Raw genomic sequence first — 12,464 nt, 5'->3', positions numbered from 1 at the left:
TTGACTTCTATGGCTTAATACTCATGAAAAAACTATATCCATACTTAAAACACCGGAACGACTTTCATCAGTTTTGCTATTGAACTTGGAAAAGTATTCAGAATTTACCTATAAATCCAATGAGCAATAACAATAACATCAACATAGTCAGCTGTTGCTAAAATCAGTTTGCAGATCACCTTCCGTTCAGTCTACCATGTGAACAGGTAGACAGGAGTCATTCTACGAGATCGGAGAACTAATACGTCAAGGCTTTTTCAAGGCCCCCCATTTATCAGGTGGTAGATCTAGGGCTTGAACAAAATTCTTTTGGCTCCAAGTCCAGCTAACAATGTGACTCTTGCTTAACTGATAAATAACACTCTCTAGTTACTTTATTCCTTCACAAAGTTTTTACAGCTATCACCTGTCTCAATATTAATACAAATACTGTGATTGTTTTGCTGAGGGTAAGGGAGGCTGGCCATTCAACTCCTGATTCATTCTGTTTTAATATCTTCTTTTTTTCCCTTTAACTTAGAATGATCAATTCACTTTAGGCATGCTGTCGTCAAGGGGAGGGGGATGTCATAGAAAAATTAGGCCAAAGCAAAAGGCATGAGTTTCCCCTAAGTTTCAGGAGGCTGATTCCGGACTCCCAGCCACCTACAATGCCACCCACAATTTATAATCAGAGACTTTCACATTTTAATTAAAAGATTCATTAATTAGCTAACCAAAACGTCAGCAAATTTTAAATAAACTACAAACTTTAAATAAGGCCCTTTACACAAGCCTTTCTAAAATACCTAAGCATCTCTATTGTAATGTATTAAATTTTCCTGTAACTGTTGATCTAATTACATCTAAAACATAGTTGCTGATTAGAATATTAATCTTTATAATTTGCCCTAGCTCAGCTTACTGTTAAAAGTCCCCCAAGGGGTTTATCCTCAAATGGTTTCAAGCTTTAAAATCTATAATAATTCTTTTAGAAGCAGCCTCCTTTTACTTTTTAAGTCTCTCTCAGCAAATTCACAGCCAGGGAAAGGCCCCCTCTTTTCCAGCCAGGGGTTCCTTCTCTACTGCCTTCTCCCTGGAGACTGTTCCCAAAGTCAGCTCCTTTCACTTGCTAACATGTGTTGCTGGCTAACATGTGTTTCTGGAGCCAGAAACCCTTGTTTCTCTCCACCTGGTGGAAGTTATTTCCCTGCCGTGATCATCTTCCCTCACCTCTCCTTAAATGGCTTACCTATGGCCACTGCTTTTTATCAAATAGCAGCCTCTCTGCAGATTATCTTAGCAACATGTACTAAGCAGGTTCTTCAGACACTTAAAGGAGAAATTAAAGACACAACATCCCTCACGATAAAGCAGATAAAAACCAAGAAGGTTTTATAAATAAGGGCAAAGAATAACGGTCATTCCAGAGTTCAACAACAAATTAAATTACAAATTTTAGTTGGGGCCCAAATTCAGAAAAGAGTGTTCCCTCTGACTTCAGATAAATAAGCTAAACAACTTCTGTCCAGGTGGGGCTTGGCGGGACCATCTGAGAAGCACAGAGGACGAGAGCTGGGAGGGCAGCTCTGGAGCCAGTCCCCTGGGCCCCAGTGCTGGCTCCACCGCTCATCTGGCTGATTCTTTGTGCCTCACTTTCCTCATCTGGAAAATGGGAGTGATAAATAGTACCTCCCGGGCGTGGTTATCAAGTACACTAAACCAATTAGAACAGAGCCTGGCACAAACGTGGTAAAACACTCAACAGACTGTACTGATTATTACTACTGCTACTTATCTTTTCTCTACTGCTCTAACTTATGACACCCAAGTGTCTCAAAACCTAAAAAGCACAGCTGGTTTATTAGCCTAATTGAAGCCGCAGGTAATTTCACTCAAATTCTATTTCAGTTGGTTGCAACGGCACATTCCAATGGCTCTTCCTGGCGTGGGCAGAGCTGAAATGCTACTCTGTAATGTGGTCTGCAGGGTCATGCTGCTACCCGGTCATCTGTTACATAAGGCAGCACAGAGATTTCTTTTATAGGAATAAGCACATCTGAGCACATTCCAACAACTGTGTGCTTCCGCTTTTTGTGTCAGGAGGTGAGAGGATTCACAGGGGAGAGAGGACACTCTGAGTCAGGATGCACAGCGTGGGGCAGGTCACCAGGACTGTGCGCACCGCAAAGCGTGAGGTCCGCGACAGCATGTGAGACAGATGTGCAGACTGGCACGAGGAGGGCACGGCTCTGCCCACGAGCCACCCTCAGAACCGCCTCTCCCTCCAGCCCACTTTAAAGGGGCTGCAGTGACCAGCAGAGGTGGTCTCCGCCCCACCCTCCCCCTTGTCTGCAGGCTCCTCAGCAGACCTGCTAATGAGGGGGGAAGTGCTCCAGTGCACCCAGCAGGCGAAGAAATGGGAGTGAGGGTTTACAGAAGGAGTTCTTCAAATCTCTCAACGCTCTATGTCCAGGTTTATACAGCAAGGGCATGGTAATTTTCAGCATATTTTCCTTAAGACATAGCTTGTAATTTCACAGATGCTTTACACTGATGCTTCAAAACTTGAGAGGGCCAGGGAAGAGGCCATTGCTTTAAGAATCTGATAAAAACTACAGACTTTCTCTTTGACCCTTAGAACACGGTTCACGCACATATATACCGGCATTGCCCACAAAGGCATCACCAGTCTCCTATGGGCCGAGCGTGGAGCCCCGTGAGTGCAAGGGCCTGGCTATGAATTTCTTTCCAACTGCATTTTGTCCAGATTTTCAAAGGGCAAAAAAGACAATATTATGGCTTTACGTCTGTTTAGCACAAAGCTTCAGTGCCAAGTACTTCAAGATCTACAAATACTTAAATGCAGACAGTCTAGAAATCCTGAGAAAACCCCCTGAGAAGTCAAATACTTCAATCTTGTTTTCGATATGAGAATCAATAGCACGCTTATTTGGTAACGCGCCAAGGGGCAGAAGTCTACAGGGCAAGGAGGCTGTGGCTGTAACTCTCCTGGTGGCCGGGCGCCACAGTCCTGGGGGTGCAGGTTAGGGTCGCCACGGGGCAGGGGTGGAAGGAGGCCAGCTGTACCCGCTGCTCAAGGAAGAAAGATCAAGTATCTCTGACGCCTAGCCAGCAGGCCAGGGAGATGTTGCTCAGAATGGCCAAAAGACTAGAGCTGGATTTTTAAAAAATTAAAGTGTTGTCAAATTTATCCTTTCTTAGAGCGTCAAAAGAACATGCAGACTCCACTGGACCTATAAACAATGAGGGAGAGGAAAGAGTGTGTGGAGGCAGACAGCCTCGTGGAAAACAACTGTACGCTTATTCAAATGGGACTGTGTTAGGAGAGCAAGCGAGTCTCCTGGGGGAGCGGGTAGGAGGGAAGGATTAGAAATGTAAAAGAAGTGCTCCCGTGGACCGGTGTGGGGTCTGCTGCCGTATCGTCCACACACATCTTCCCAGAACGGCAGCTGTCTGGGGCTTCTGGACAAACACTGGCTCCGGGGACAAGTGCCAAGCCGTGCTCGTCCAGTCACAGACCCCACAGAGCACGAGTGCACTGCAGCGTTCTTCACATTCTTCCATGTGCGAACAAGATTCACGGACCATTTCCCCATCACAGACACAGTATGGCAGCTCTCTGCACTGGACAGTCATTATGAAGAACACAGGGAAACAGCTCCACTTACATGGTTAATGAAGAGACTCTTGCGTTTTTCTCTCACTGTGAAAACAAAAGATGCAACAGAAATGTTACTCGCCTGCGTGCCAACCCCTTGCAGGCTGTTGAGGACGGGCCTCTGCGTCAAGGTCCCACCCTTCCACCAACCAACGTGCCCAGATGCTCAACTTAACACATAAGAAATGCAACCTGCACAAATGCAGATCTGACCTCGGCTAGCTAACAGAGCAAAACCTAAACCCACTGACAACATGGCACCCAACAAAATCACTGCAGCCATAGTTAACTGAGGGGTAACGGCTTTCTAAGAACTAAATAAAGTAGTCACTAGTAAATCTCATAGAAGTTGCATGCATCCACTAATTTAAGATGATCAACAGATAACAGGACTATTTATTTCTAACCCAACCAGACCCATAAACGTCCATACTATTTGGGTGAAATATGATAACAACAATACCCGTAACAGCATTAAAATACAGGACAGTGTATGTCGGAAGCATTATTGGTCATGGAATCCAATTACTCTCCGTGCTGGTGCTGGGGAGGAAAACCGGCTTCTGCGGAGGCCGCCCAGAGCATCCTGGTGGCTCAGGGAGGCTGATCAAACTCACAACAAAAACACCGCCCCTTCTGAAAGGCTGTTCTCACGCTGCTGTCGGCGAGGTGTGGTCTGCACCCAGCCTTCCGTACCCCAGATCCCAGTGTTTCTCAAAATGGGGGCCCCTCAGCCCCAAAGAGGTAGAAGGGGGACAGGGAACCCAGAGGAGCTTTTTGACAACATAGTAACATTGAGTTTTGCATTTTCTTTCCTGAAGACTTACTTTTGAGAATATATACTAATCAATCAACACAGGTAATGAGCAGGTCACTGGAGAGGACAGAGATATATTTAAATCAAAAGAGAAGCTAGGAACACTAGTTGAGAGGAAAAGGGCAGGTGGGGTTCTTTCATTCAACATGGATTTGAGTTCCTTGCCTGTGCCTGGCAAGGAGATGAGGCCCACTGCTGTTCTAGAGGCGGCATGAATGCTGGTGCTTCCCCACGCTCCCGAGCGCGTCGGGTTAGACCAGGCGCCTCCAAATGACAAGAGCAGTGGGTACAAGTAACAGTCATTCACATGGCTGGTAAAGCCTTTCAGGTGTACTTCCCAGAAACTCGAAAGTGAGGAGCTCCTACAACCAGGTGAGAAACTCTTTGGCAAATAAGTGGACTCCAATTCCTTACTGTCAACAAAACTGAAGACTGAACTGCAGCTATTAGGAATCATTTGGGACGATAAATCCCTTGGAGTTTTTTGACATATAAACCAAGTAGAGTAGAAAGAATTTAGTGATTAACAAAACTCCTTCCATCCCCATCTATTGATGTGTATAAACAAAGCTCTTCAGCACTTACACATCCATAACAACAAGAAGATCTGATGACTAGCACCTCATTCCAGCTACATGTAATAGTCATCCACAGAAACATCTCAGTAAGAAATGTTTTTCCAAAAATTATTTCACATTTCTGTTTAATAGTTATTCATTAACATTTTAATGCTTGTATGGTTTTGATCAACTGGGAACTAACAATAATGATACCGCAATCCAGAATTTATTTATAACACTTAGAGACTTATAATTATGAGAAATAAAAATTAAATTCAAGTGAGATCCATACTTTCATAGAAGTATGATAGTGTGACAAGTGAGTTTCAGAAATCAAATATATTACATTAGGATAAAATTCTATGAAGAAAATGGCATGGAAATACAAGTTCAAGATGAAAGGAATGATATGAAATTTCCACCTGCTAAAGAAGAGCGTGATCGTACATTTTTAAATGACTGCTGACGGTGGATCATCAAATCACCATGGTATTAAGATTTTATGTGAAACATTTTTTAAAAGGGGGACAGTTTTATTTTAAAATACCAATGTTTACATCAGAAATTACATCCTTTGATAGCATGAGAAATTGGTATGGTCAACATAAAAATGTTTAAGGGAGTTCATAGTTTTTAAAAGTTATTTTCTATGGTTTATAGCATGAAAATCAGCAGCATAAGAGCTTTGGGCTCCTATGGATTCTTCAATATCTCACTGCAAAAGCATCCCCTGTGGAACCTGGGAAGCTGTGGGGAGACACCCAGAGTGACTGACGGGGAACTAGAGAGACAGGCACCTAAACAGGGCACCCAGGACCATGATAAAGAGAACTGGGACCCTCACAGGCACAGGGTTTGGCTGCCTGCAAATGTCTGACTAAAGGAGAACTAAAAGGCTGGTCCTCTCATCATGCAGAAGTTCAACACTGCCAGGAACCAAAGCAGGACCCCAAACAAAGGAAGGCCACAAAACGTTTTCTCAATGTCAGTGTTTCTGAATGACTGTGCAAAGAAAACCAGAGCTCATATTTTAATTTCTGAATTTTAGTCTTTCTACTTTGGCTTCAAGTCATTCAAGGGACAAGTTGTTTTTATTCCTTTAAATATTTCAAGGAACTCCTGAAAAACACACATATCACACATTCACACACACACACACACACACAGATAGGTTTTCATTTTTGTCCAACTTCTTTCTTAAAGCAAAGAACTTTTCTAAAAACCAAACTAATTAAAATAAAAAAAGATATAGTTTGACTGTTTTCTCCTAATACTTAAGAGTAGGCTCTCATGTCTTTGAAAACAGCAAATTAAAATGGAATAGAAAAGGAAAAGACACAATCAACTGCAATTCTCCCCCACAATCAGAAATGAGAGCACGAAAAGGCCAGGCTGAGCAGACTAATCTCTCACAGGCACCTCCTCTCCCACTACAAGGAGCCCTTGGTCCCTTCTTTGCTGAGTGGTTCGCATACAAAGAAAGTCCACACTGACATCTCACATGTGTGAGGAAATGACCGAGAGAGCAGTCCGTTGGGCTTGGGACCGGACGTCCCTAACTTCAGCCAGCTGGGGAGGTCTGATCAGGCACGCCTTCTGTGATCACGGTCAGCCCAGCCTAAATCTCTTTGCTACTCAGAGGGAAAAGGAACTTAGCAGCCAGGAAGCTCCTAATGACTTAATGCAGGCACATCTAAAGCAGAATCACGGAACAGCTGGCGGCAGGAAGTGTGGCAGGCAGAGCCTGGCTGCCAGGCCGAGTGCTGGGGAAGGAAGGAGGACGAGGGTCTGCAGAGCAGAGAGTTGTGAAGGCCATGGTCTGGGCGGAGCTGCCCCAGCATAACTGCCATGGCCCCATCCATGGTCTCCCACCCGCAAGCCTATCCTAAACTGCAAAGGAGCACATCGACCTCAAGAAGAGATCACCAGATTCAAATGAAAATGTGTGCTTATAAGCTCACATTACAACACTTCTTCCAAGGTTGGGGTCAGGGGGGCACAACTGGAGCACGTGGAACCCACAGGTTTTAACTGCTCTAGTACTCCTGGAAGTGGAGGGAGTGTTGCAATGGCAATGGAAGTTTACCCAAGTGAAGACAGATCACAATCAAATCAAGAACGTCTCCTGGCTTTGTCTTTTCCTCCTTTCAACCACCTAGGGTGAACACATCCTCTGTATCAGGCAGAGCAAGGCAAAGGGATACTGAGATCCAATATCACACGTTCCGTTCCCTCCAGGAGCTCGTTGGGGATACACATGAGGAAATAGTTTTAAATACCACAATATGGTTCAGATATGAAGAAACTATTCACAGGCTACCCTCAGGACCACTTGATCTAGCCTGAGGGGTCAAGAACACCTTCACGGAGGAAGTGATAGCAGAAATGAGCCTTGAAGACTGAAGAGATGAGCTGTGTGGAAGACAGAAGGGAAAACCCAGCTAAACGCAAAGGAGCAGGAGGCGAGTGGCGCCCTGGGGGTACCGCAAGTGATCCAGCGTGGCGGACACAGTGCAAAAGGAGACAGACTGGAAACGAAGGCGGAGGACGGACCTCCAACGGCCTGTATATCACGCTAAGCCGTTTGGAGTTTAACACCGAGGCAACTGGGGAACCACAAAAAAGTTTTAGCAAGGAAGTGACATAATCAGATCTGATTTACAGAAAGTCTCTTCACCTAGCAGCAGCGTAGACACAGGACTAGGAAGGGAAAAGGTCAAAGGCCAGGCCAGAGGCTGTGGCAGGAATCTAAGTGAGAAATTATGAGTCTGGACTGAGGTGGCAGCAACAGGCATGGCAAAGGGTAGTCAGATTAAGGAGACACTGAAGAGGTAAAAACTGATACGCTTTCGATTAACCTGGATGCAATGGTGGCTGATAAATGTTTAACAGATGCCTTTTAAATAAAAGAAGAAGAATGCCCTGACTTGTAGCATTTGCCAATTTCCATGCTGTAAACACTGCCATCATGGCTGTTTCGAACTCCTGGCCTGCTGTCACTGATCCCGGAGCTGGAAGAAACGAGCATGGTCGGCTCCAGCACCACGGCCAGCAGGCAAGCACCAGAAGAGGGAAGAGCCTTCTCTGGCCTGGGGAGAGGGAAAGGCAGGAGGTGAACCCCAGTTACTAAGTTCTGTTTGGGACACACTGAGTTAGAGGAACCAATAGCCTTCAGTGTAAAGATGTCCAGCAGCCAGCTGGACAGACGGATTTTGAATACTGCAGAGCAAAATCTGGCTGGACATTCTAGTTGACATGGAAGCCGCAAGGAACTGTATGCAGGCCAAAAAGATAAGAGGGTAAAAGCACATAACCCTAGAAAACACTAACATCAGAGGGATAAATGGAGAAGCTGATTAAGATGTCTGAGAAGCACCTTAAAGAAACAGGGGGTTTCTCAGGACCCATTTCCAAATAGCCAATTCTCTGTGATCAACTCACCAAAGAATGAACTCTTTAAACTTACCAAATTTACCTATTTTAAAAAACCTATTTCTTTTCATCATCTATAAAGCAAGTGTTCATTAGCTGGACTTGTCTTCAGCAATCTGGCCTGTGTGAGCAAATGCCACACGAGAGCGGGAGCCACCGGAGGCCGTGTCCTCGGCAGCCTCAGCGGTCACACCACAGAATGGGGGGGAGGGAGGAGGAGACCAGTGGGAAAGCAAAGGGAAAGAGAAGGAGAAGGCGGCACCAGAGCTTTCACTCAGCAGGTGGGAGACGGCGTCAGTTATTTTTCCTTTTCTTGTTTTTAACCTGTGAGACTCAAGTAGGTTTACACTGAAAGGAAAGAGCCAGCATTTGAGAAACTGAAGCAAAAAACAGAAGGATCAGAGTCACTGATACCCTGATGATCCAGACAGGAGAGGAAGGGGACGAGAGGTAGAGCAGAGGTGAAGGGGAAGCTACAAGTCCCTGACTCACACCTGGAGATGCTGTTAGGTCGGAGAATCCTGCCATCCCTCTCCCCGTGGCAACCAAGATATGTGTCATCTACTTAGAGGCTCTAATGCCATTCCACACAAATCTAGGTAGAAAAGTTTCTGACTGATGTTGGTCTGTACCCTAAATTCACAGGAAGCAAGAACCAAATCTGAAAGTATGCCAGTCATGTAACTTGTTTTCACAGCACTACACTCAGCGCAAAAAATCGCTTCTGATGCCCATTTTTCATTGTCCCAAACCCTCACCCCATTGCCACTTTCCTGCCTGGCAATACCTTACCCCTCCCAATGGGCTCCCACTTCACCAGGTGAAGAAAAAATGTCTTGTTTTGTTTTTACCCAGTACGTTCTAAACTTATTTCACAAGTATTTGATACCTACGACGATTTATTCTCACTCTTGGAAACACTGTTTTTTTAATAAATGCACCAAATTCTCTCAAATCAAGTCAGTGGCCTGCTTAATTAAAGAGCGCCAATATTATATCAGCATTATACTGCATCAAAGTTGTCACCTAACCATAACTGAGGAGTTATCAGTTTTTATAAATGAACTTACTGTCGTAAATATGTTTATTTTTTAGTCAGTTTAGGACTCTGTCAAAATTAGAGCTTAGCAATTTGCCAAAAGAGTCAGGGCTAGAATCACTAGGGCTCCAGCACTGTAATATAACATCTTCATCACTGTATCATCATTTAACAAATCCCTCCCGCTATTCTTTTGTATTTATTTATTTATTTTTGGCTGCGTTGGGTCTTCATTGCTGTGCAAAGGCTTTCTCTAGTTGTGGTGCTCAGGCTTCTCCTTGCGGTGGCTTCTCTTGTTGCGGAGCACGGGCTCTAGGCGCACGGGCTCAGTAGTTGTGGCGCATGGGCTTAGTTGCTCCGCGGCATGTGGGATCTTCCCGGACCAGGGATCGAACCCGTGTCCCCTGCACTGGCAGGCGGATTCTTAACCACTGCGCCACCAGGGAAGTCCCCTTACGCTACTCTTTTCTACAGGAATCCAACTGAGAGACTGTGTTCACCATACTGTGTGTTTTATCTCTCCTTTACAGTGAGATTAGCCAAGGGCTGAAAAGAGTGGAAAATCCCCCAGAAGAAATTCCATGCCACAGAACAAATCGGTTAGCAGGAGTTTGACAGAAAGAAAACATCTACCCCTAGTGTACAGGCTCAATTTGGCTCTCAAATGACACAACAGAGACAATGGCACTTTAATTTAGGGTTATATTATGCCTTCTTTTACATACTAATACTTCTGATCTTTAGAGAATTTACGCAAAGATCAACTTTTAAAGGAAAATTTCTGACTCTCGGGGTAGAAACTACTTAGAACTAATCCAGCTGATTGGCAAAATGAGGACAGTTGCTTCAAATAGTAAATTCTAAAAACATAACTATAAAATAAAGAAACCCCAAGGGAACCACCACCAAACAATATCCTTAGGGGTCACTAAAGGGAATTCTATTTTTATCCTGAGAATCACATCTAGTGGGAAATCAAGACAGGCTAGTTACCAACATAAGCCGTCTTTAAAAAAAAAGAAAGAAGCATAAATATATCAGTAACCTACCGTCTGTCTGAGATTTACTGAGGAATATTGTGCTGGCCCGAGGATGGTCTGAAGGATTGAATTCCATGTTGAAATCTTTAAAGAAAGAAAAAGAAAATATATGAATATCCATCTGATAACTAAAGGGAGTCAAGATTTTCAATCTTAAATTACTAATACATTCAAGGATTCTGGACAAAACCAACAGTTACTGTGCTAACAGACTCTTCTAGGTTCAGCTGAGAACACTGCTATTTAGAAACTTGAGAAAGTCACACATAAAAATTAGACACTTGGCTGGAGATCTATTAGCCGAAAACTCCATTTTCTTTTTAAAAGTCTGCTCTGCACCCAGCATACTACAGAATAGCAGGACAAAGTCCTAACACGTAATTAAGGAGAGTTATGTGCTACAACTGACTCCTCTAAACCCACAGTTAAGCGAGTGATATTTCCTTGTTAAAGTGACTAAAACAGGATACCTAAGCCAAATCGGCATCTACACACTCTGCTTAATTAAGACTGTCCTTTTCTGAAAACTTAATCCTTTAGAGCAAAAGCTCAAGTTGGCCATCTGTGGGCATAATCTGGGCCATGGATGTAAGTTTTGTTTGACCCATTCATTTTCTTTCCTTTGTAAAAAATATGAGCCAATAGATAATGATTTTTACATTTCAAACACATACCACAAAGGAAAAAAGAAGGTCTGTGTTTCCAGCTTCTCTTAAAAACTCAGATCACTGGCAACACCGGGCCCCACCACAGCAGTCACAACTGGCAGGACCTGAGACCCCAGCGCCCCCAAGCGCCCAGTCCTCACCCTCTGCCTCACTTCGCACCCCTTCTTCCCCCACTGGCATGTGGCTCTGTAATCCTGCCTTAGAACAGTCTCCAAGGGCTACAGGCTTGTCAGTCCAGTATAAACAATTAGAATCCGATCACAGAAGAGTTCTTCCAATTAAAAGAAAAAAGATTCCACAGGGAAAGAATGGTTAAGCAAAACAAAAGAATAAAGTTAGAGGAGGGAAGAGAGAAGATCAAAAATAATGGAGGGACTTCCCTGGTGGTGCAGTGGTTAAGAATCTGCCTGCCAATGCAGGGGACACGGGTTCACGCCCTGGTCTGAGAAGATCCCACAAGCCGCAGAGCAACTAAGCCTGTGCACTACAACTACTGAGCCTGTGCTCTAGAGCCCACGAGCCACAACTACTGAGCCCGCGTGCCGCAACTACTGAAGCCTGCGCACCTAGAGCCCGTGCTCTGCAACAAGAGAAGCCACTGCAATGAGAAGCCCGCGCACCGCAATGAAGAGTAGCCCCTGCTCGCCGCAACTGGAGAAATGCCCACGCGCAGCAACCAAGACCCAACACAGCCAAAAATAAAATAAATAAATAAATGTATTTTTTTTAAAAACGGAAAGTCAGAATGGTCTTCAAATCAGCTTCCAACATCAGAATGAAAACTATTTTGAGTTCCATTATTTCAGTAAATTTGCAAAGAAATCTAATCAACACCAATAAAACCAGATGGTATCTATCCTTAGTTTAATAGCTAACCCAGTCAAAGATAAGAGGAAAGAAAAAACAAGGATGGCCACATGTATCCTGGAGGCAACACCTGTCACAGAGACCCCTCAGCAGACCTCTGAGGTGAGGCCTCTTCCTACATCAGCCGATGGCCTGCTGCACTACAGCTGCTCACCTCCCGCTGGGGGCTTGAGGAAAGCAACACCTGAATCGCAAACGCTATTTTAATTATCTGGTCCTTCTTCTGTAACAAGTATTAAAGTTATATATAGTGGTTTCACAGTTGAAGGCATTAATGGATTTTGATGGAAGGAGAAAGATAAGAGGAAACACTTAATTTTTCAAACTTGCTTCCCTTTGTACTAGATAAAGTTAGGCCAGAAATTTCTGGTAAAAATGAG

General features: G+C 44.3%; 1 protein-coding gene across 1 annotated transcript in view; it reads right to left on the bottom strand.

The window, feature by feature from the left end:
* CCNY (cyclin Y) overlaps positions 1 to 12,464 on the bottom strand; it is a 122,185-nt gene that overhangs the window by 21,717 nt on the left and 88,004 nt on the right. Inside the window, exons 2-3 of the mRNA XM_061179156.1 lie at positions 10,559 to 10,633; positions 3,672 to 3,706 (exon numbers count right to left, since the gene is read on the bottom strand). Of these exons, the coding sequence (XP_061035139.1) occupies positions 3,672 to 3,706; positions 10,559 to 10,633 (110 nt within the window). The remainder of the gene's footprint in view (positions 1 to 3,671; positions 3,707 to 10,558; positions 10,634 to 12,464) is intronic.

This window comes from Eubalaena glacialis, chromosome 2 (assembly GCF_028564815.1).
Source record: "Eubalaena glacialis isolate mEubGla1 chromosome 2, mEubGla1.1.hap2.+ XY, whole genome shotgun sequence".
Classification (NCBI taxonomy): domain Eukaryota; kingdom Metazoa; phylum Chordata; class Mammalia; order Artiodactyla; family Balaenidae; genus Eubalaena; species Eubalaena glacialis.
The sequence above is the reverse complement of the archived record's forward strand: the minus strand, read 5'-3'. Positions and strand labels throughout refer to the sequence as shown.